The 26,262-nt window shown below is 38.1% G+C and overlaps 1 protein-coding gene across 9 annotated transcripts in view; it reads right to left on the bottom strand.

Annotated features, from left to right (window-relative positions):
- Positions 1 to 26,262, bottom strand: part of LOC127833457 (NF-kappa-B-activating protein-like) — a 52,660-nt gene that overhangs the window by 14,032 nt on the left and 12,366 nt on the right. For 8 of the 9 annotated variants that reach the window (XM_052358725.1, XM_052358723.1, XM_052358730.1 and 5 more), the window contains 6 exons: positions 26,138 to 26,218; positions 23,837 to 23,901; positions 19,058 to 19,136; positions 18,489 to 18,604; positions 8,446 to 8,560; positions 7,407 to 7,556 (listed from right to left, as the gene is read on the bottom strand). In XM_052358725.1, coding sequence (XP_052214685.1) covers positions 7,407 to 7,556; positions 8,446 to 8,560; positions 18,489 to 18,604; positions 19,058 to 19,136; positions 23,837 to 23,901; positions 26,138 to 26,218 — 606 coding nt within the window. The remainder of the gene's footprint in view (positions 1 to 7,406; positions 7,557 to 8,445; positions 8,561 to 18,488; positions 18,605 to 19,057; positions 19,137 to 23,836; positions 23,902 to 26,137; positions 26,219 to 26,262) is intronic. The other variant, XM_052358729.1, reaches the window with a different exon arrangement.

Genomic DNA, 26,262 nt, shown 5'->3' with positions numbered 1-26,262 from the left:
GGGGATAGAACCCGTGACCTTCCGATCACTAGGCTGACACCATATCCATTACGCCACAGTGACCTTTAAAAACGAAAGCAGATTGTCAAAATGGTCTATTGATCACACTTAGTTGCATTCTCTAGCTTATTGTCCCCTACCAGTGAAACCAGAGGGGACTTATGGTTTGCGCTCCATGTGTCAGTCTGTCAGTCTGTCACACTTTTCTGGATCCTGCGATAACTTAAAAAGTTCTTCATATTATTTCATAAAACTTAAAAGATGGATAGATGGCAATATGGAGAGTATGCACATCATTTCTTTTTGTTCCTATGTCAAGAATTCTGGTTGCTATGGCAACAAATATAAAACAAATAATATTTTTTTACTGACAATGGTGTGGTTTCACCGGTAGGGGACCATATTGCTTGGCAATCTCTTGTTTATACATAAACTAGATCATATGTTCCACTTTTCATTTTAAGAGGTTTCTTAAAGGGATCTTTTCACGTCATATTAAATGGGAACAAGAGATGTGTTTGTCAGAAACACAATGCCCCCTACTGCGCCGCTTTGATACATGTTGTTTTTTTACCTTTGACCTTGAAGGATGACCTTGACCTTTCACCACTCAAAATGTGTAGCTCAATGAGATACACATGCATGCCAAATATCAAGTGGACAAAATTGTCACAAAACCAGGTTTTCAATTATAAAAAGTCTGATCAAGACAGACAATTCAAAATGTGAATTGTTACCCCCAGTGTTTCAAGTTAGATCTATTTTACTTGTGGCGACCTTGATTTTCATTTAAAAAGAAAGTCTGATAAAGGTTGACATCTCAAAATGTGCATTGTTACTGATTATTCATCATAGTTACCCCCCTTGTTTCAAAATCAATCTATTTTCAGTCCTGGAGACCTTGACCTTGGAGAAATCGATGTAATTCTTTTGCCTGACACACTGTCCACTGATGGTGAACAAATGTGCAAAATGCTTTTAAAATCTGACAATGAATGGCTTATTTATGGTCCAGACAAGCTTATTTATGGCCATTTTTTACCTTTGAACTTAAAGTGTGACCATGACCATGGAGATATCGACATAATTCTTTCGCGCAACACACCGTCCAATGATGGTGAACAAATGTGCCAAATGATTTTAAAATCTGACAATGAACGACAAAGTTATGGCCCGGACAAGCTTGTTCCGCCTGCCCGCTAGCCCGCCCGCATTCACCAATCTAATAACCAGTTTTTTTCCTTCGGAAAACCTAATTAAAACAAGAAATGTGTTTGTCAGAAACACTATGTCCCCTTCTGCGCCGCTTTGATTTAGTGTTTTTTTCCTTTGACCATGAAGGATGACCTTGACCTTTTCCACTCAAAATGTGCAGCTCCATTAGATACACATGCATGCCAAATATGAAGTTGCTATCTTCAATATAGCAAAAATTATTGCAAAATGTTAAAGTTGGCGCAAACAAACCAACAGACAGAGCAACAGACAGGGCAAAAACAATATGTCCCCCACTATAGTGGTGAGGGACATAAAAATACACTAATATGTTGTGATATTTAAATGTAACAGTACTTTTGGAAAAGATTATATATTTAATCTGCATCATTCGCGCTATTGATACAAAAATTGTGTTGTTTTGCTTCATGTGGCTTTTATGCAATAGTAAAGATCTCATAGTTTTATGCGTTACAAAGTTTTTTTTCTGCTTTTCATGCTTAACATGCGGATGATGTGACCTTGTTCAGTGCTTATATCGTTTGAGAGCTTTTTTGCAGAAAAGTTGATTTGAACAAACTTTTCACATGCAATTCAATTTGCATATAAATAACATAATAACAAAGTGTCCCCGTAAAGTTGCAAATGTCAATATCCCGTTTTGGCTTTAAAAAATATGGCATGTATTTACTATTTACAAACTTTATTAACCGAAAATAAAAATTATCATTTTAAAGATAACTAATGAAAACAAAAATACTGTTGTGCCATAATGTTTATATATCCCACTTCTTCAAAGATAGAAGATACATTTTTTGTAATTTGTGTGACGACACAGAAACCCACTATTTTTTCGGACGTTTAAAAGTTTGGACATTTGGATCAAGGGGCTTAAAAGTAAATGTATAAATATGAAATAAATTGAATAAGGATAGACAAATATTAACATATCATTTCCTGATTTGTCTTCATCCCAAATTTCCATACTTACAAAATTAAATATAAAAATACCTGAACCTTTGCTATATAATATCAATATTTTATATCTTTAATAAATGTTTAGAATTCTCGTAACATTTTGTATTTACATGATACAATTCTAAGAACATATTTTTAATACTGGTTGCTAATATCTAAATTATTAAATATTGCTGGATGTAACTTTACCCCAATCTATGTCTTTACAAATTGCAGGATGTAACTTAACCCCAATCTATTTCTTCACATATTGTTGGATGTAAATTTTTCCCCTAATCTATTTTTTCACATATTTCTGGATGTAACTTGACCCTAATCTGTTTTTTACATATTGCTGGATGTACCCCAATCTATTTCTTCACATATTGTTGGATGTAAATTTACCCAAATCTATTTTTTCACATATTTCTGGATGTAACTTGACCCTAATCTGTTTTTTTACATATTGCTGGATGTAACTTAACCCCAATCTATTTCTTCACATATTGTTGGATGTAAATTTACCCCAATCTATTTTTTCACATATTGCTGGATGTAACTTGACCCTAATCTGTTTTTTTACATATTGCTGGATGTAACTTAACCCCAATCTATTTCTTCACATATTGCTGGATGTAAATTTATCCCAATCTATTTTTTCACATATTGCTAGATGTAACTTGACCCTGATCTGTTTTTTACATATTGCTGGATGTAACTTTACCCCAATCTTCAGTGAAATAAGCATACATTTACAACCCAAAAGTTACAATGTCTGGTTGCTGTCCTGTTAAGTGACCACCCTACTCAAAAACATGAGTATTGAATGATCAATATACTTAGAATAAATCACTCTTCTGGTAAAAATGAGCTTAATGCATGTGTGTAAAGTTTTGTACAAATGCCTAAACTGGAGTTGCGCTATGAAGAGACTTCCTTTAACCGTTAGATACGTATTTTCATCCATTTTCAGTCCCTTAATAACTTTAATTAAATACCTTTCAAGTTTCAAAGGCTTCATTTTCAACCCTTAGTTACTGATAAGCAGCAAACAACATAAAACCTGAACAGACTGCAAGTTACTCGCAGGCTGTTCTGGTTTTATGCTGATTGAAAAACCATTTTCACTTTGCTTCTTATGGGAAAAAGCGTTAAATGATAAATTTTAAAAGCATTTTGCACATTTTTCTTATCTGGGATGCCACATTACGAACATTCATTAGGCCTAGTTTTCCCAACACGAAGCTCAAGTACATCATTTAATGCACAATTAACAATGCAACAAATATCATTCACTGACAAAGCGAACCTTCTACAGGGACTGTCAGACGCTTTGTCTTAATAGGTCAGGCATTTATTCAATCTTGTCAGCCGCATATGCTTGTTACTTATAACTAGTTCAAATTTATTGTCAAGCATTTGTGTCTGACATGGTCCTAATGTTTGTCAGAAATTGTAATTTTAAGCCTATTTTTTGCTAATATGAGGGGCGTTTTGGGAAAACTGGGCGTGAGTCATGTGTGTAAAGTGTTGTCCCTGAATGGCCTGTGTTGTTGCACAGGCTAATCAGGGATGACATTTTCCCCGTTGAAGGTATTTTTATGGTAAAATCTATTTATATCTGTTCTTAGCTTATATCCGGGTTAGGCGCAAAGTGGTGTCCATGTTTAGTCTGTGCAAACTACAAAGGCTGTTCTGGGAGGAGTATTTATGCCCATGTAGGCGTAAAGTGGTGTCCCTGTTTAGTCTGTGCAAACTGCAAAAGCTGTTCTGGGATGAGTATTTATGCCCATGTAGGCGCAAAGTGGTGTCCCTGTTTAGTCTGTGCAAACTACAAAGGCTGTTCTGGGACTAGTATTTATGCCCATGCATTTAACCCTGTTTTCCCACAATGAGACTGATATTTCAGAGGTAATAGCAGATGGTTGCATAAACCAATCAATGTACTTTAAATGCTTGTGATATTTCAGAGGTAATAGCAGATGGTTGCATAAACCAATCATTGTACTTTAAATGCTTGTGATATTTCAGAGGTAATAGCAGATGGTTGCATAAACCAATCAATTTACTTTAAATGCTTGTGATATTTCAGGGGTAATAGCAGATGGTTGCATAAACCAATCAATTTACTTTAAATGCTTGGACAAATTGCCTAAGACAAAGCAAAAATGGAAGAAATTTATTTTTTATAATCTGGTAAATAATTGTGATCATTGTTAAATTTATTCATTAAAGTGCAGAGTTAGAGACAATAATTCTTCTATTATCTCCAATGGCAGATAAACTCTCTACGTAGGGCAAAATTAAACATGTTTCCAATTATTTGGAATGCTTGGTTTTAATTCCTGTTTCTTATGGTGATGATGTTGTTTATTTTGTCATATTAACCGTAACTGCACTAAGTGTGGTATCTTAATTTTCAGACACACAAAAAATCAACATTTAAGTTTCCCAAAAACTGTAATTATTGTATATCAGCTTCAGTCTGCTTCAATAAAATATTATAGTACAAAAAACATGTCATCAAAGAACAGTGTAACAAGTTTGCAAATTTATGAGATATACCAGATAAATGTGCACCATGTAGTGAATAAAGAAAAACCATAAAAGGCAAGAAAAACCTACTTAATGAGCCTTGTCACAGGACAATTCAGGGGCGTAGTTAATGGGGAGGCAGGGGAGGCAGCCGCCTCCCCGATATTTTGGCTAGTCGTTATATAAATAAAACGTAAAATCCACCTAAATTGCGCCCCCAAACCAGTATTTTTGTAATCACACGCCGTCAGTACAAAAGCCATGTGTCCCCTCTCCGTCTGCTCCGAGGTTGCCAATAGTGATGTGTCAATATTCCTTGATAGTTGTCATAAACCAGGGTCCCGGGTAAATGCCATTGCGTTAATTGTTTTATTGTTCTTTTCCCTAATTGCATTGTTGGTGTTTTGATTAAGGACAGGCTTTTCTTTTAATGTTAATTGATCGCTTTAATTCAAAGGTAACTGCCCCTTAAAACAATTTTGAGTAAATATACGCGTGAAAAAACATTAATTTGATTGAAAATATTTTTGTTCTCTAAGTATAACAGTTATTATTTGAATAGAAATCATTGAAACAATATCATAATGTAATTTTCAAAATGAGTATTCCTAATCAGCCTCGAAATTTCGCTTTTCCTAAGCGTACATTCGGGAAGACACAGCCAGAATACCGTTCATTCCAATCTAGTTGGTTTGATTTGTTCTCATGGCTCCACTACGATGAGGTATGTATATGAGTATTAAATTTTAATTTGTGACCGTTCATACCTTTTATGAACCTAACGTCGATCTAAATACAAACGAAATTTAGAAAAAAAAAACATTCAAATAATACTTGTATTGTTGCTTAATAATTTTTTTTATTATTATCATTAATATTTAACACAAACTTTATTACATTAACAATGTTATTCTTTTCAGGACCGGGACCTTGCGTTCTGTCATCTCTGCATGGCCGCCAAGAAGATGGGCAAGATTGGAAACACTAAGGTGGACGGCAGCTTCATCAGTGACCGCTTCTCCAACTAGAAACAGGGTCCTGTGAAGTTCCGGAAGCACGATGGCAGCAATTGCCACAAGGAGGCGGTCGAGCGACTGGTATGCTTCCCGCCACTACGCGTGACGTGGGGAAATGCTGTCAGCGGGGCACGCTAAGGAGAAGGCCAAAAACCGGAAGCAGCTGCTGCAAATCCTACGCAGCATACGGTTCCTCGCACGCCAGGGCATCGCGCTACGTGGGCATGACGACGATGAGGGAAACTTCATGCAGCTGCTACAACACCAGGTGGAGACGGACAGCTCTCTCCTCGCCTGGCTGAAACGGAAGCGGGACAAGTTCTTCAGATGGGTCAGGCAGTTGCTTCCATGACGGTGGAAACATTGACCAGCAAGCGCTCAGACGATGCCCTCGACAAGTTTTGGATTGTCGTCAACAGCCAGCTCGATGACGTCGACGTAGGAGAGCCAGTGGTTCCCAGGCGACGCAAGGTGCCGAAACGCTATGACGTTGGGACCGAGGCCAACTAGTATCCAGCCACAGCACGTGATCGGTACCGCCAGGTCTACTTCAAAGCATTCGATTTGGTGATCGCGTGTATCAAGGACAGATTCGATCAGCCAGGCTACAAGACATACAGATCCCTCCAAGACCTTCTGATGTGCTGCGCCCGTGGTGGTGACTACGCCACTCATCTGCGGAGCGTTTTGGACTTCAACAGAGACGACTTCAACGAGGAGGCGCTCACCACTCAGCTGGTGACGAACCAGGTCGCCGTACGGGACAAGGAGGTCAAGACCATCACGGACATTGTCACGTTCTTCTGCGACTTGCCTCCTGAAACTCGCCTCTTTTCTCGGAGGTGATGCGCATCCTCCGTCACGTCCTGGTAATGCCCACCACCGACGCCACCAGGGAGAGGTCCTTCTCCGCCCTGAGACGCCTGAAGACGTACCTCCGGACGTCTACGACACAGGAGAGACTCACCACCTTATGACGCTCCACGTGCACAGGTGTGCTACCAACGCAATGGACTAGTTAGATGTTGCTATGAGTTCGTCAGTGGAAATGACTCTCGGTTAACTATCTTCGGGAAGTTTTCATAGAAGATGACACTACTACACTTGGCATTAACATTACGCGAGCAGTGCATGATATATTGTGTCTTCAATCAACAAATAATTTGGCGTGGATATTGTTCTCAGGACTTTAAAAAATGAATTATGCCGTAATTTTTGTTTATTTAACTTAATTTAATAATATTTATTCATTCCGGTTCACTATTTTAATAGTGCTCGAAATGTGGATATATTCTTTACTAATCATGTCATATTGGATTGGTTGTTGTTTATTTTCATGTGGCTATTTATTACAGTTTTCCCGTCATTAAAATACATAAACATGTTATTTTATGTTTTAATAAGCACGAGTTTTTGGAAAGAAAAAAATAACAGCATTTATATCAACATGAAAGTTTCCCCAAAACGCACCATATTAATTGTTATTGTAATTTTTTTCGGAACCATGGGAGAGGATAGCCCTCTCAAACGAACCCCTTTATGTTCCCAGTACAGAAACTGGACCGCCTCCCCAATGTTTGGAGGTTATCTACGCCGCTGCAATTGGGCTTAATGCATTTTCGCAAAGTGGACTCTCCCATCCTTCTAAATTGGATTAATTTATTTCCAAAATATATTCCATACCTGCTACCACTCATCACGAATCCCTGGTCCTCGTATTGCGTAATCTCGTCAGGCGTGAGACCGATCTCTCCTCTGCGGGGGATACGTTTGCCTTCTGCAATGTAGGCCGCCATTGCCGCACCTTCACCAGGCAACAGCGCGTGGCCGAAACTGCAACAGATCCATGCGTGGATGGTGACAGACAGTACATAAACATTATTCCAATCCAGTATGGCAAGTAATCACAGATCACAAAGATATTGTCAGTCAAGTATTAGTCAATTTACTTATTCTAACATATTCATTTCACACTAACTATTGTCTTCATAAATGCTATGTATCACAAGTAATTAAAAAACATTTTGCTCAATGTATGTATTTCTAGTACTATGTAATAGGCAAAATACACATGCTTCATCTACACCAATCATAGTCTTCAAAAATGCTATGTACCATTATATATTAAAACATTGTGAAACAAACATACTAATTGGGTGTATTTTTGACATATTATGTATTATGTTATATGCTAGGTGTATTATGTTTACGAAGGAAATAAAAAATGGAATTAAAAATATATGTATACAGTAGCAATAGGTTCATTATGGTCTAGGCCTTTTTGTTTCACTATTTTGTGAATAAGTAATTATACCTGTGTATTGTGATATTTAGCGTCAATTTACTTTTAATTGTGAAAATGTAAGTTTTATTTCATTTGAACAATTATTGCTGGATTAAAATATATATTTATATATATATATATTTACCTAAATAAATATACATGCCTATGAAAAAAAAGTATTTGTCAATTATCAAGTACAGGTGAAAGGATTTAAGGTTACCAACAATGTTCATGTCAATTGTTCAGAACACCACACACAAGAGGTCAAAGATTATCATGCTATTCAAGTCAATGTCTCAGTGCAGGACAAGCAAGAGATCAAAAGTCAACGATTTTCACGTAAAATGTTCAATACAGAACAGACACAAGGTCAAATATCACCACAATCTACAATCAATTTTTAAGTTTAGGACAACAATGAGGTCCAAGGCCACCTACTCTTTCTGGGTCAATCCAGGTGCAGTAGGAACGAAAGGCTTCGGACCAAACTCATCTTCCGCGTCGTCATCAGAGTTCACTGCCATCTGCTGTTTTGCGACTTCGGGTTCGGGTTCTACAAATAGACGTGTTCAATTAGCACACATGCCCCATTTCTGTCCAAAAGATGTCCAGGTTAAAGCAACATCAGTGAATATTGACAAGTCATAAGTAAAAATTAGTTTTAGTGTATTGGTATCCAGAAATTGAAAAAATTGAAAGCTATTATGATGGTAGATTATATGTTAAAATCTAGTTTACAAAAAAAATTCATCCAAATAAAGGTGGACGGATTGACATGACAATCTCTATAATAATAGCTGGTACATTAATATGCTGAGGCATAAACACATGATAATAGTACGATTATTTTCTTAAATTATAACTGACTTAAAATACGATCATTTCATTATATACAAGAAGTTACCAAATGTATATAAATTTTAATGGCCGAGTGTGCAAAATAAAGGTACAAATAAAAACAGAAATAACAAGAGATGTGTTCGTCAGAAACACAATGCTCCCTATTGCGCTGCTTTGAACATTTTTTTTTACCTTTGACCTTGAAGGATTACCTTGACCTTGAACTTCCACCACTCAAAATGTGCAGCTTCATGAGAACGCCGCTTTGATTTTTTTGAACTTTGACCCTGAAGGATGACCTTGACCTTGAAGGATGACCTTGACCTTAAACATCCACCACTCAAAATGTGCAGCTTCATGATAACGCCGCTTTGAATTTTTTTTTACCTTTGACCTTGAAGGATGCCCTTGACCTTGAAGGATGACCTTGACCTTGAACTTCCACCACTCAAAATGTGCAGCATCATGAGGACGCCGCTTTGATTTATTTTTTAACTTTTGACCTTGAAGGATGACCTTGACCTTGAACTTCCACCACTCAAAATGTGCAGCTTCATGAGATACACATGCATGCCAAATATCAAGTTGCTTTCTTTAATATTGAAAAAGTAATGGCCAATGTTAAAGTTTTCAGACGGACAGACGCCATATATTTGACATTTGACCTTAAAGGATGACCTTGACCTTCACCTTTCACCACTCAAAATGTTCAGCTCCATGAGATACACATGCATGCCAAATATCAAGTTGCTATCTTCAATAGTGTAAAAGTTATGGCCAATGTTAAAGTTTTTTTCGGACAGACTGACTGACATACTGTTCAACTGCTATATGCCACCCAACCGGGGGCATAACAATTGATCATCCAATATTTTATGTTCATTACCGAAATTATTTATATATCTAGTGGATTTTTACATGAAAAATGCACCTTTTTGAGGGTACATGTGTGTAAAGTTGCTTCCGAGATTAGAGTGTGCAGACTTAATGCATGTGTGTAAAGTTGCTTCCAAGATTAGACTGTGAAATAGGACTTAATGCATGTGTGCAAAGTTGCTTCCAAGATGAGACTGTGAAATAGGACTTAATGCATACATGTGTGTTAAGTTGCTTCCAAGATTAGACTGTGAAATAGGACTTAATGCATGTGTGTAAAGTTGCTTACGAGATTAGACTGTGAAATAGGACTTAATGCATGTGTGTAAAGTTGCTTCAGAGATTAGACTGAGAAATAGGACTTAATGCATGTGTGTAAAGTTGCTTCCGAGCTTAGACTGTGAAATAGGACTTAATGCATGTGTGTTAAGTTGCTTCCAAGATTAGACTGTGAAAAAGGACTTAATGCATGTGTGTAAAGTTGCTTCCAAGATTAGACTGTGCAGTCTTAATGCATGTATGTAAAGTTGCTTCCAAGATTAGACTGTGCAGTCCACACAAGCTCATCAGGGACGACACTTACTGGGAAAATAGGACTTAATGCATGTGTGTAAAGTTGCTTCCGAGATTAGACTGTGCAGACTTAATGCATGTGTGTAAAGTTGCTTCCGAGATTAGACTGTGCAGACTTAATGCATGTGTGTAAAGTTGCTTCTGAGATTAGACTGTGCAGACCACACTCTGGTAAAATAGGACTTAATGCATGTGTGTAATGTTGCTTCCAAGATTAGACTGTGCAGACTGCACTCTGGGAAAATAGGACTTAATGCACATGTGTAAAGTTGCTTCCAAGATTAGACTGTGCAGACTGCACTTTGGGAAAATAGGACTTAATGCATGTGTGTAAAGTTGCATCCAAGATTAGACTGTGAAATAGGACTTAATGCATGTGTGTACAGTTGCTTCCGAGATAAGACTGTGGAATAGGACTTAATGCATGTGTGTAAAGTTGCTTCCAAGATTAGACTGTGGAATAGGACTTAATGCATGTGTGTAAAGTTACTTCCAAGATTAGACTGTGAAATAGGACTTAATGCATGTGTGTAAAGTTGCTTCCGAGATAAGACCGTGAAATAGGACTTAATGCATGTGCGTAAAGTTGCTTCCAAGATTAGACTGTGAAATAGGACTTAATGCATGTGTGTAAAGTTGCTTCCGAGATTAGACTGTGCAGACTAAATGCATGTGTGTAAAGTTGCTTCCAAGATTAGACTGTGCAGACTGCACTCTGGAAAAATAGGACTTAATGCATGTGTGTAAAGTTGCTTCCTAGATAAGACTGTGAAATAGGACTTAATGCATGTGTGTAAAGTTGCTTCCGAGATTAGACTGTGCAGACTGCACTCTGGGAAAATAGGACTTAATGCATGTGTGTAAAGTTGCTTCCAAGATTAGACTGTGCAGACTGCACTCTGGGAAATTAGGATTTAATGCATGTGTGTAAAGTTGCTTCCAAGATTAGACAATGCAGACTGCACTCTGGGAAAATAGGACTTAATGCATGTGTGTAAAGTTGCTTCTGAGATTAGACTGTGCACACTGCACTCTGGGAAAATAGCACTTAATGCATGTGTGTAAAGTTGCTTCTGAGATTAGACTGTGCAGACTGCACTCTGGGAAAATAGGACTTAATGCATGTGTGTAAAGTTGCTTCCGAGATAAGACTGTGAAATAGGACTTAATGCAAGTGTGTAAAGTTGCTTCCAAGATTAGACTATGCAGTCCACACAGGACAAATAGGACTTAATGCATGTGTGTAAAGTTGCTTCCAAGATTAGACTGTATAATAGGACTTAATGCATGTGTGTAAAGTTGCTTCCGAGATTAGACTGTGCAGATTGCACTCTGGGAAAATAGGACTTAATGCATGTGTGTAAAGGTGCTTCCAAGATGAGACTATGCAGACTGCACTCTAAGAAAATAGGACTTAATGCATGTGTGTAAAGTTGCTTCCGAGATTAGACTGTGCACACTGCACTCTGGGAAAATAGGACTTAATGCATGTGTGTAAAGTTGCTTCCGAGATTAGACTGTGCAGACTGCACTCTGGGAAAATAGGACTTAATGCATGTGTGAAAAGTTGCTTCCAAGATTAGACTGTAGAAACTGCACTCTGGGAAAATAGGACTTAATGCATGTGTGCAAAGTTGCTTACAAGATTAGACTGTGCAGACTGCACTCTGGGAAAATAGGACTTAATGCATGTGTGTAAATTTGCTTCCAAGATAAGACTGTGCAAACTGCACTCAGGGAAAATAGGACTCAATGCATGTGTGCAAAGTTGCTTCCAAGATTAGACTGTGCAAACTGCACTCTGGGAAAATAGGACTTAATGCATGTGTGCAAAGTTGCTTCCAAGATTAGACTGTGCAGACTGCACTCTGGGAAAATAGGACTTAATGCATGTGTGTAAAGTTGCTTCCAAGATTAGACTGAGAAATAGGACTTAATGCATGTGTGTAAAGTTGCATCCAAGATTAGACTGTGCAAACTGCACTCTGGGAAAATAGGACTTAATGCATGTGTGCAAAGTTGCTTCCAAAATTAGACTGTGCAAACTGCAATCTGGGAAAATAGGACTTAATGCATGTGTGTAAAATTGCTTCCGAGATTAGACTGTGAAATAGGACTTAATGCATGTGTGCAAAGTTGCTTCCGAGATTAGACTGTGCAGACAGCACTTTGGGAAAATAAGACTTAATGAATGTGTGTAAAGTTGCTTCCAAGATTAGACTGTGCAGACCGCACTCTGGGAAAATAGGACTTAATGCATGTGTGTTAAGTTGCTTCCAAGATTAGACTGTGCAGACTGCACTCTGGGAAAACAGGACTTAATGCATGTGTGTAAAGTTGCTTCCAAGATTAGACTGTGAAATAGGACTTAATGCATGTGTGTAAAGTTGCTTCCAAAATTAGACTGTGCAGACTGCACTCTGGGAAAATAGGACTTAATGCATGTGTGTAAAGTTGCTTCCTAGATTTGACTGTGGAATAGGACTTAATGCATGTGTGTAAAGTTGCTCCGAGATTAGACTGTGCAGACTGCACTCTGGGAAAATAGGACTTAATGCATGTGTGTAAAGTTGCTTCCGAGATTAGACTGTGCAGATTGCACTCTGGGAAAATAGGACTTAATGCATGTGTGTAAAGGTGCTTCCAAGATGAGACTATGCAGACTGCACTCTAAGAAAATAGGACTTAATGCATGTGTGTAAAGTTGCTTCCGAGATTAGACTGTGCACACTGCACTCTGGGAAAATAGGACTTAATGCATGTGTGTAAAGTTGCTTCCGAGATTAGACTGTGCAGACTGCACTCTGGGAAAATAGGACTTAATGCATGTGTGAAAAGTTGCTTCCAAGATTAGACTGTAGAAACTGCACTCAGGGAAAATAGGACTTAATGCATGTGTGCAAAGTTGCTTACAAGATTAGACTGTGCAGACTGCACTCTGGGAAAATAGGACTTAATGCATGTGTGTAAATTTGCTTCCAAGATAAGACTGTGCAAACTGCACTCAGGGAAAATAGGACTCAATGCATGTGTGCAAAGTTGCTTCCAAGATTAGACTGTGCAAACTGCACTCTGGGAAAATAGGACTTAATGCATGTGTGCAAAGTTGCTTCCAAGATTAGACTTTGCAGACTGCACTCTGGGAAAATAGGACTTAATGCATGTGTGTAAAGTTGCTTCCAAGATTAGACTGAGAAATAGGACTTAATGCATGTGTGTAAAGTTGCATCCAAGATTAGACTGTGCAAACTGCACTCTGGGAAAATAGGACTTAATGCATGTGTGCAAAGTTGCTTCCAAAATTAGACTGTGCAAACTGCACTCTGAGAAAATAGGACTTAATGCATGTGTGTAAAATTGCTTCCGAGATTAGACTGTGAAATAGGACTTAATGCATGTGTGCAAAGTTGCTTCCGAGATCAGACTGTGCAGACTGCACTTTGGGAAAATAAGACTTAATGAATGTGTGTAAAGTTGCTTCCAAGATTAGACTGTGCAGACCGCACTCTGGGAAAATAGGACTTAATGCATGTGTGTTAAGTTGCTTCCAAGATTAGACTGTGCAGACTGCACTCTGGGAAAACAGGACTTAATGCATGTGTGTAAAGTTGCTTCCAAGATTAGACTGTGAACTAGGACTTAATGCATGTGTGTAAAGTTGCTCAAAAATTAGACTGTGCAGACTGCACTCTGGGAAAATAGGACTTAATGCATGTGTGTAAAGTTGCTTCCTAGATTTGACTGTGGAATAGGACTTAATGCATGTGTGTAAAGTTGCTTCCGAGATTAGACTGTGCAGACTGCACTCTGGGAAAATAGGACTTAATATATGTGTGTAAAGTTGCTTCTGAGATTAGACTGTGCAGACTGCACTCTGGGAAAATAGGACTTAATGCATGTGTGTAAAGTTGCTTCCGAGATTAGACTGTGCAGACTGCACTCTGGGAAAAAAGGACTTAATGCATGTGTGTAAAGTTGCTTCCTAGATAAGACTGTGAAATAGGACTTAATGCATGTGTGTAAAGTTGCTTCCGAGATTAGACTGTGCAGACTGCACTCTGGGAAAATAGGACTTAATGCATGTGTGTAAAGTTGCTTCCGAGATTAGACTGTGCAGACTGCACTCTGGGAAAAAAGGACTTAATGCATGTGTGTAAAGTTGCTTCCGAGATTAGACTGTGCAGACTGCACTCTGGGAAAATAGGACTTAATGCATGTGTGTAAAGTTGCTTCCGAGATTAGACTGTGCAGACTGCACTCTGAGAAAATAGGACTTAATGCATGTGTGTAAAGTTGCTTCCGAGATTAGACTGTGCAGACTGCACTCTGAGAAAATAGGACTTAATGCATGTGTGTAAAGTTGCTTCCGAGATTAGACTGTGCAGACTGCACTCTGAGAAAATAGGACTTAATGCATGTGTGTAAAGTTGCTTCCGAGATTAGACTGTGCAGACCTAATGCATGTGTGTAAAGTTGCTTCCGAGATTAGACTGTGCAGACTGCACTCTGGGAAAATAGGACTTAATGCATGTGTGTAAAGTTGCTTCCAAGATTAGACTGTGAAATAGGACTTAATGCATGTGTAAAGTTACTTCCAAGATTAGACTGTGCACACTGCACTCTGGGAAAATAGGACTTAATGCATGTGTGTAAAGTGGCTTCCAAGATTAGACTGTGGAATAGGACTTAATGCATGTGTGTAAAGTTGCTTCCGAGATTAGACTGTGCAGACTGCACCCTTGGAAAATAGGACTTAATATATGTGTGTAAAGTTGCTTCCGCGATTAGACTGTGCAGACTGCACTCTGGGAAAATAGGACTTAATGCATGTGTGCAAAGTTGCTTCCAAAATTAGACTGTGCAAACTGCACTCTGGGAAAATAGGACTTAATGCATGTGTGTAAAATTGCTTCCGAGATTAGACTGTGAAATAGGACTTAATGCATGTGTGCAAAGTTGCTTCCGAGATTAGACTGTGCAGACTGCACTCTGGGAAAATAGGACTTAATGCAAGTGTGTAAAGTTGCTTCCAAGATTAGACTGTGATATAGGACTTAATGCATGAGTGTAAAAGTGCTTCCGAGATTAGACTGTGCAGACTGCACTCTGGGAAAATAGGACTTAATGCATGTGTGTAAAGTTGCTTCCAAGATTAGACTGTAAAATAGAACTTAATGCATGTGTGTAAAGTTGCTTCCAAGATTAGACTGTGCAGACTGCACTCTGGACAAATAGGACTTAATGCATGTTTGTAAAGTTGCTTCCAAGATTAGACTGTGCAGACCGCACTCTGGGAAAATAGGACTTAATGCTTGTGTGTAAAGTTGCTTCCAAGATTAGACTGTGAAATAGGACTTAATGCATGTGTGTAAAGTTGCTTCCAAGATAAGACTGTGAAATAGGACTTAATGATTGTGTGTAAAGTTGCTTCCAAGATTAGACTGTGCAGACCAAACTCTGGGAAAATAGGACTTAATGCATGTGTGTAAAGTGGCTTCCAAGATTAGACTGTGGAATAGGACTTAATGCATGTGTGTAAAGTTGCTTCCGAGATTAGACTGTGCAGACTGCACCCTTGGAAAATAGGACTTAATATATGTGTGTAAAGTTGCTTCCGCGATTAGACTGTGCAGACTGCACTCTGGGAAAATAGGACTTAATGCATGTGTGCAAAGTTGCTTCCAAAATTAGACTGTGCAAACTGCACTCTGGGAAAATAGGACTTAATGCATGTGTGTAAAATTGCTTCCGAGATTAGACTGTGAAATAGGACTTAATGCATGTGTGCAAAGTTGCTTCCGAGATTAGACTGTGCAGACTGCACTCTGGGAAAATAGGACTTAATGCAAGTGTGTAAAGTTGCTTCCAAGATTAGACTGTGATATAGGACTTAATGCATGAGTGTAAAAGTGCTTCCGAGATTAGACTGTGCAGACTGCACTCTGGGAAAATAGGACTTAATGCATGTGTGTAAAGTTGCTTCCAAGATTAGACTGTAAAATAGAACTTAATGCATGTGTGTAAAGTTGCTTCCAAGATTAGACTGTGCAGACTGCACTCTGGACAAATAGGACTTAATGCATGTTTGTAAAGTTGCTTCCAAGATTAGACTGTGCAGACCGCACTCTGGGAAAATAGGACTTAATGCTTGTGTGTAAAGTTGCTTCCAAGATTAGACTGTGAAATAGGACTTAATGCATGTGTGTAAAGTTGCTTCCAAGATAAGACTGTGAAATAGGACTTAATGATTGTGTGTAAAGTTGCTTCCAAGATTAGACTGTGCAGACCAAACTCTGGGAAAATAGGACTTAATGCATGTGTGGTAAGTTGCTTCCGAGATTAGACTGTGAAATAGGACTTAATGCATGTTTGTAAAGTTGCTTCCAAAATTAGACTGTGCAGACGGCACTCTGGGAAAATAGGACTTAATGCATGTGTGTAAAGTTGCTTCCAAGATTAGACTGTGCAGACTGCACTCTGGGAAAATATGACGTAATGCATGTGTGTAAAGTTGCTTCCAAGATTAGACTGTGATATAGGACTTAATGCATGAGTGTAAAAGTGCTTCCGAGATTAGACTGTGCAGACTGCACTCTGGGAAAATAGGACTTAATGCATGTGTGTAAAGTTGCTTCCAAGATTAGACTGTGATATAGGACTTAATGCATGAGTGTAAAAGTGCTTCCGAGATTAGACTGTGCAGACTGCACTCTGGGAAAATAGGACTTAATGCAAGTGTGTAAAGTTGCTTCCAAGATTAGACTGTGATATAGGACTTAATGCATGAGTGTAAAAGTGCTTCCGAGATTAGACTGTGCAGACTGCACTCTGGGAAAATAGGACTTAATGCATGTGTGTAAAGTTGCTTCCAAGATTAGACTGTAAAATAGGACTTAATGCATGTGTGTAAAGTTGCTTCCAAGATTAGACTGTGATATAGGACTTAATGCATGAGTGTAAAAGTGCTTCCGAGATTAGACTGTGCAGACTGCACTCTGGGAAAATAGGACTTAATGCAAGTGTGTAAAGTTGCTTCCGAGATTAGACAGTGCAGACTTAATGCATGTGTGTAAAGTTGCTTACAAGATCAGACTGTGCAGACCGCACTCTGGGAAAATAGGACTTAATGCAAGTGTGTAAAGTTGCTTCCGAGATTAGACTGTGCAGACTTAATGCATGTGTGTAAAGTTGCTTCCAAGATTAAACTGTGCAGACTGCACTCTGGGAAAATAGGACTTAATGCATGTGTGTAAAGTTGCTCCCAAGATTAGACTGTGGAATAGGACTTAATGCAAGTGTGTAAAGTTGCTTCCGAGATTAGACTGTGGAATAGGACTTAATGCATGTGTGTAAAGTTGCTTCCAAGATTAGACTGTGCAGACCGAACTCTGGGAAAATAGGACTTAAAAAGTTGCTTCCGAGATTAGACTGTGAAATAGGACTTAATGCATGTTTGTAAAGTTGCTTCCAAAATTAGACTGTGCAGACTGCACTCTGGGAAAAGAGGACTTAATGCATGAGTGTAAAGTTGCTTCCGAGATTAGACTGTGCAGACTGCACTCTGGGAAAATATGACTTAATGCATGTGTGTAAAGTTGCTCCCAAGATTAGACTGTGATATAGGACCTAATGCATGTGTGTAAAAGTGCTTCCGAGATTAGACTGTGCAGACTGCACTCTGGGAAAATAGGACTTAATGCAAGTGTGTAAAGTTGCTTCCAAGATTAGACTGTGATATAGGACCTAATGCATGAGTGTAAAAGTGCTTCCGAGATTAGACTGTGCAGACTGCACTCTGGGAAAATAGGACTTAATGCATGTGTGTAAAGTTGCTTACAAGATAAGACTGTGATATAGGACTTAATGCATGTGTGTAAAGTTGCTTCCAAGATAAGACTGTGATATAGGACTTAATGCATGTGTGTAAAGTTGCTTCCAAGATTAGACTGTGCAGACTTAATGCATGTGTGTAAATATGCTTCCAAGATTAGACTGTGCAGACTTAATGCATGTGTGTAAAGATGCTTCCAAGATTAGACTGTGCAGTCCACACAGGCTCATCAGGGACGACACTTTCAGCATAAATAGAATTGTTTGTCTAAAGGACTGCAGACTGCAAAGGGTCATCACAGAGACTACACTTTTCGCATTAAGTCCCATTTTCCCAGAGGGTGGTCATATCAATCCCTTACTTTTCACCACCTCCACCCACTGGTCTTCTTCGACCTCCGAATCTTCGCTCTTTGTTTCAGACTCCTCAACCTTCTTTTTTTGCTTTCGCTTCTTAGACTTGTGCTTTGACTTTTTTCTGTTTGATGAAAACAATTCTACAGTAAAATGATACTAGTGCTGAACCAAAACATTTAACTTTTACTCAAATGTAATAAAATGATCATGCATTATTTTATTTTCAATTGAGGGACACACTTCCATATGCAAAGGCAAAATTAAGATGATAGAATTTTAATTAAAAAAATAAGAAGAACAGACTAGTGGGCCAGCTTATAAACATGTTTAACTTCTAAATCGAGCTAATCTATTTGCAGGTTCATATCTCACTCACACAATTACGATTCCATATTTGCCAAAAATAACAGATTGACAGTGTGACTGCTATACGCTGCCTTAAAAAAGGGTGGGAGGGGTCACAAACGCATCCTTTTTCTTCTTTTATGAATCTGTAATACACTTAACTATAATTGGTGATGTAACTTGCATAAATGTATAAACACAGTGTATTAATACCTCAGACAATACTGACCCCTTTTTGCTGTGCTTTTTGTGCTTCTTTTTCTTTGAAGTCTTCTTCTTCTTCTTCTTTTTCTTTTTTCTTTGTTCTTCTATTAATTTAATTACCAAAAAGAATGACTGAATTAGGAAAGAATTAAAAAGCACAACAATTGATATCCACAATATCATGTATCCCATTAAAGAAAATAGCTGCACTCTGTGAAAATGTGGTTTAATTCATGAGTGTAAAGTGTTGTCCCAGATTAGCCTGTGCAGTCTGCACAGGCTTATCAGCATCGGCACTTTCCACTTGATTTTTTCTAAGCAAAGACTTTCTTGAAACAAAAATATCATTAAAGTGTGTGGTCCCTGATTAGCCAGTGTGGAATGCACAGGCTAATCTCAGATGACACTTAATGCACATGCATTAAACCCCCATTTCACAGAGCACAGACCAAATGTATGATTATTTGCTGTGTTTATAAGAAACAAGAGGGCCTGAAAGGCCCAAAGTCGCTCACCTGAAATTCAAAGGAACTGACCTGTTCTGTGCAGCCCAAGATGTCATTAGAACAAAATGTTGTTACCAATTTTCATGACTAGTGAACACCCTGGCAACAGACCAGGACTATTTTCATACACATACAAGATATCATTTAAACAAATATACTGACCAAGTTTCATGAATATTCATAAGTCCATATAAGGAAAAATGCCCCGCCCACTGGTGGCCATGTTATTCAAGCAACTTGAACCATTTTCGAACTTGTCCAAAATATCATTGGGACAAAACTTCTGACAAAGTTTCATGATGATCGTACAATAAATATGGCTTCTAGAGTGTTAACAAGGTTAAACTATACAACATGTAGATATATAAGGAAAAATGCCACGCCCCCTTGGCGGCCATGTTTTTCCACCAACCGAAACCATTTTCGAACTTATCCAAGATATCATTGGGACAAATCACCTGATTTAGTTTCATGATGATCGGACAATAATTGTGGCCTCTAGAGTGTTAACAAGGTTTTACTAAAGCATTATATATAGCCATATTAGGAAATATGCCCCGCCCCCTGGTGGCCATATTTTTTGAGCAACCGAAACCATTTTCAAAATCATTTAAGATATCATTAGGACAAATCTTCTGATCAAGTTTCATGAAGATCGGAAAATAAATGTGGCCTCTAGAGTGTTAACAAGGTTTAACTATAGCCAAATAAGGACAAATGCTCCACCCCCTGGCGGCCATGTTTTTCAACCAACCAGCATCATTTTTTAACTCGTACAAGATATTATTGGGATGAATCTTCTGACAAAGTTTCATGAAGATCGGACAATAAATGTGGCCTCTAGAGTGTTAACAAGATTGTACTATAGCCACGTAAAACCATGTAAGGAAAAATGTCCTGCCCCTTGGCAACCATGTTTTTCAAGCAAACGTAACCATTTTTCAACTCATCCAAGATATCATTGAGACCAATCTTCTGACCAAATTTTAGGAAGATTGGACAATAAATGTGGCTTCTAGAGTTAAGGTTTTACTATAGCCATATATAGCCATATAAGGAAACATGCCCCGCCCCTTGGCAGACATGTTTTCCAAGCAAACGTAACCATTTTCAAACTCATCTAAGATATCATACAGACCAATCTTCTGACCAAATTTCATGAAGATTGGACAATAAATGTTGCCTCTAGAACGTTAACCAGGTTTTACTAACGCCATATAAGGAAAACTGCCCCCCCCCTGGCGGCCATGTTTTTTCACCGATCTGGACCATTTTCAAACTCATCTGAGATATCAATAAAACCAATGTTTTGATCAAGTTTCATGATGATTGGGCAAAAATTGTGACTTCTAGAGTGTTCACAAGGTTTCTCTATAGCCATATAAGGAATACTGCCCAGCCCCCTAGCAGCAATGTTTCTCAACGGACCGGAACCATTTATGAACTCAACCAACATATCATTTAGACAAACATTTTGACAAAGTTACATGAAGATTGGGCATCAAATGTGACTTCTACAGTGTTCACAAGGTTTTTCTTTTTTTGACCTAGTGACCTACTTTTTGACCCAGCATGACCCAGTTTCGAACTCAGTCGAGGTATCAATGGAACAAATGTTCTGACCTAATTTCATGAAGATCAGAAATAAATGTGGCCTCTAGAGTGTTCACAAGGCAAAATGTTGACGACGGACGATGCATGACGAAAAAAAGACGATCACAAAAGCTAACCATGAGCATGTTGTGCTCAGGTGAGCTAAAAATACAATGATTTAGTTTAAACCTAATATATTTTAGCTTGAAAGCATTGAAAGCCCAATGCTTATTGTTAAAAGTGACATGTCATGTCATCTGTTGATGATACATTATTGTGGCTAGTAATTTTAACAGCCATCAAAATATGGCAAAGTTGTGGCTGAGACAGGAAGTTTTTGACTTTTTTATCCTGACACTCATAGCCCTACTGTCGGACGGCTACATGCGGCTTACATCAGAGGGGCAAACAAAAACATCTCAACTCAGTCAGGAAAGAATCAGGATCAAAAAGGTACAGGGTGCTGTTAAAAAAGGATGGCATGGAAAGGCAAACCATGAATTTACTGAATACAACGAATTTCGTATTCTTACAATCATATAAATGTTTTCAGCACATAATTTTCATTTACCATTTACTTACAAAAAATATATACAATACAAATAAATTTCACATTGTTTTGTGTTGCCCAGTCCAGCAGAGGGAGGAAAGAGGGGCGCAAATAGAAACAGGACACTGCCCACTGCTTTTTAATATAGATCTTTCTTTATTTGCAGTTATTGCACAGACTTGTCAAGACAACAGTTACAAAATGATACCGCCACCCAAAGGAACCCATAAATGACGCCTTTTTTATAACAAGAGCACCACCTTGCGGGTGCAGACCGCTCATCTTTTTGTCGTTTTAATGGCGAAGGGACCTATCTCAATACTTCAATCACAAAGGAGGGAGGGGTGGGGTGGAGAGGGGTGTATAGTGTGGGGTTGTGGTCATTTATTATATTATGTTCCAAATTGTTTTTTTTGTGGGGGGTATTCTTGGGTGCGATGGTTGACGGTATTTCAAAAATAAAATAATACAAATAAATATTTGTGTTTTTTAACCATGTTTCAAAAAAATTTGGAAGGGTTGGAGGGAGGGTCGGGGGGTATAGTGTGAGGGTTTTGTCATTTATTAGATGATCTTTCAAAAAAAAACATTTTGAGGGGGATTCAGGGGTGGGGTGTGGGGGATGGTTTGGGTGGAGTCTATTGTGGTTTGTCAGGTAAGAGTTGTTTTGTCAAAGTATCAATCAAATCAGATCATAAATAAAGAAGTTGGCAATTTTAGCAAAATTTAATAATTTTACCTTGAAAGTCAAGGTCATTCAAAGGTCAAGCTAAAATTAAACTTGTCAGTATAGTGCCCTCATGATAGCATGAAAGTATTTGAAGTTTGAGAGCAATAGCCTTGATACTTTAAAAGTAAAGTGGATCTAAACACAAAATTTAACCATATATTGAAAGTTACTAAGTCAAAAAAGGGCCATAATTCCGTCAAAATGACAACCAGAGTTATTCAACTTGTCCTTTACTGTCCCCTTATGCTAGTTCCAAGTATGAAAGCAATATCTATGATACTTTAGGTGTTAAGTGGACCAAAACACAAAACTTAACCAAATTTTCAATTTTCTAAGTATAAAAAGGACACATAATTCTGTCAAAATGCCAGTCAGAGTTACATAACTTTTTTTCTTCAAAAAATTGATGAGCTTAAAAAGAAATTCGTTGAATTGATATTCCCCACAGAAAAAATTGTGTTTATTCATGGTTGCAGATGGATGAACAGGGCAATAAATGCAAAATAACAGAGTGAAGTGTTATTGCTTTTATAAATTGTAATTCTCCGCATAAAGGTTCATGTTTAAATCCTGTATAGAATCTGAGATAAAACCCTGAAAAGTTACTCCATTAAAAAACAAGAAACCGTCGGAGATGGGTGATGCTCCCCAAAGTTTTTTTTGTCACAATATTGCACTGTATATTCAGATAAAAGAAAACGTCTTGAGGGCACAGTAGTTGGGGGGACAAGAAAAAAAAATTATAGAAAATTTCAAAGGGCCATTTCTCTGTGAAAAATCATCTGCCCAGAACCCGCTGATAATATGCACATCTCCTCTTGGTAATGATGCTTCCCATAAAGTTTTATTGAATTACGATCATTAGTTGCTGAGAAATAGCCCGGACAAGAATTGCACTATATGTACAGTTAGTGGAAAATTTCAAACGGCCATAACTCTGTGAAAAATCATCCGACCAGAATCCGCTGATAATATACACATCACCTCTTGGTAGTGAAGCTTCCCATAAAGTTTCATTGAATTCCGGTCATTAGTTGCTGAGAAAAAGCCCGGACAAGAATTGCACTATATGTACAGTTAATGGAAAATTTCAAAGGGCCATAACTCTGCGAAAAATCATGCGACCAGAACCCGCTGATTATATGCACATCTCCTCTTGGTAGTGAAGCTTCCCATAAAGTTTCATTGAATTCCGGTCATTAGTTGCTGAGAAATAGCCCGGACAAAAATTGTGCACGGACGGACAGACGAAGCTGCGACTATATGCTCCTTATTTGGGGGAGCATAAAAAACAAACGGCAATAACTCTTTATTTAAAAAAGGGTCTATGGTAATGGTTCTTATGCATGGAACCTCATATTAGAGAACCTTAAGGGGCATCATACAAAAACAACAAAGGGCAATAACTCCGGATATAACAAGTACCTTCTGAGCTAGAATCTGTCCCCGAGGCATCCTCACTTTCATCAGTGTCTTCTGAATCGTCCGATCTGTTTGAAATAGAATGTAAAACACATGACCTTCCACACAGCCATCATATGCACACGTAAACTCTACAAAGATAACAATTTAGAATGTTTATTTCCATTATATTAAGTTTACAAAAAGATTTCAACTTTATTTTCATTCAAATTATCCCTTAACAACTTAGATACGTTTTTTCACGCATCTGTAGTCCCTTAAAAGTTATATTTAATTTTAGACCTTTCTTACTAGATTCAAGGTTTAAAGGTTTTAATTCCAACCCTTAGATACTGATGAGCAGCAAACAGCATAAAACCTGAACAGACTGCGAGTTACATGTACTCACAGGCACATAGCAATTTTCACTTTGCCTCTGGTGGGAAAGGGATATACATGTAGACATAACTAGAGCTTTGTCACAGACGTGACGTATACCCCCACGTGCCACATTGACACAGACTTTTTTGCATGCTGTCTTCACAAAACAAGAGAACCTAATTTATGGTGATTTTTTAAGAATTATTATGCAATTATTATTTATGGCCATTTTGACCTTTGAACTCTTGAATTCTTTGGCATGACACGCCTTCCAATGACTGTGAACAAAATTAATGTACAGAGTCATTTTAAAATCTCACAATGAATGACAAAGTTATGGCCCGGACAAGCTCATTTATGGCCATTTTTTCACTTTTGAACTCCAAGTGTGACCTTGACCTTGGAGATATTGACGTAATTCTTTCGCATAAAACATTGTCCAATGATTGTGAACAAATGTACCGGTACCAAGTAATTTTAAAATCTCACAATGTATGACATGGTTATGGCCCGGACAAGATCATTTATGGCCATCTTTGACCTTTGAACTCACAGTAAGAATCTTGACCTTGGAGATATCAACGTAATTCTTGCGCGACACACCGTCCAATGATGGTGAACAAATGTACCAAAGGATTCGAAAATCTCGCAATGAATGACATAGTAATGGCCCAGACAAGCTCATTTATGGCCATTTTTGACCTTTGAACTCAAAGTATGACCTTGACCTTGGAGATATCAACGTAATTCTTTCGCGCGACACCGGCCAATAATGGCGAACAAATGTACCAAATGATTTTAAAATTTCCCAATGAACAACATATTTATGGCCCGGACAAGCTCATTTATAGCCATTCTTGAACTATGAACTTAAAGTGTGACTTTGACCTTGGAGATATCAACGTAATTCTTTCGCGCGACACACCCTCCAATGATGGTGAACAAATAAACCAAATAAAATCACACAGTGAACGACATGGTTATTTCCCGAACAAGCTCATTTATGGCCATTTTTGATCTTTGAACTCAAAGTGTGACCTTGCCCTTGGAGATATCGACATAATTCATTCGCGCGACACACCGTCCAGTGTTGGTGAACAAATTAGCCAAATGATTTTAAAATCTTACAATAAATGATAAAGTTATTGCCCGGACATCATTTGACTTTTGAACTCCGAGTGTGACCTTTACCTTGGAGATATCAACGTACTTTTTTCACATGACACACCGTCCCATGATTGTGAACAAATGTACCAAGTTATTTTAAAATCTAACGATAAATGACATAGTTATGGTCCGGACAAACTTTCGGTTTAAAACACACTAAAACACACTAAGTGACCCCGTGACCTAGTTTTTGACCTGGCATGACCTATATTCAAACTTGACCTATACATCATCTAGATACAACTTGTGACCAAGTCTGGTGGAGATCGGATGAAATTTCGGGACAGACAGACAGACCGACCGACCGACAAAGTGACTCCTATATAGCCCCCATTACCAATGGTAATGGGGGTAAAACAAAGTGTATACATTGACATGATCCATGAATCTTATACAAACATAAAACAAGTTTGTATGAATTCACGAAAAAGTTTGTCAACTTAAATAAAACAATATATAGTATTCCAACAGTTACTAAATTATACCACACCCATTACTTAATTGCAGTTTCAATATAATGCTTTGAGTTACAGAGACATTAATTTTTGCTGATTTCGTGGATTGATTGATCCATGAATTTGAGAATAACACATTCGAAAATGACCAACACTAATTTCGATATTTTTTTTTTTTGGCAAAAATCAAAAATTCAGATTTTTTTTTTTTTTTCATTGAAAAAGTTAAAACCACAAAAGTTCAAGCCAACAAATATATTTAACAGTATATCAAAATGGCCTTAAATTCTGTTTAATTGATGATATGAGTTGTTGACCTTACTCTGAGTGTTGTGGTGAGGGGGATCTGCCCCAGACTTCAGGGGCTCCCAGTGCGCAAATCCTCTCCCTGTCTGTTCTTCGTCTGTAAATGGAAGCAAAGTGTCATGTCAAACCCTTTCCCACTTT

This window comes from Dreissena polymorpha, chromosome 6 (assembly GCF_020536995.1).
Source record: "Dreissena polymorpha isolate Duluth1 chromosome 6, UMN_Dpol_1.0, whole genome shotgun sequence".
Lineage (NCBI taxonomy): Eukaryota > Metazoa > Mollusca > Bivalvia > Myida > Dreissenidae > Dreissena > Dreissena polymorpha.
The sequence above is the reverse complement of the archived record's forward strand: the minus strand, read 5'-3'. Positions and strand labels throughout refer to the sequence as shown.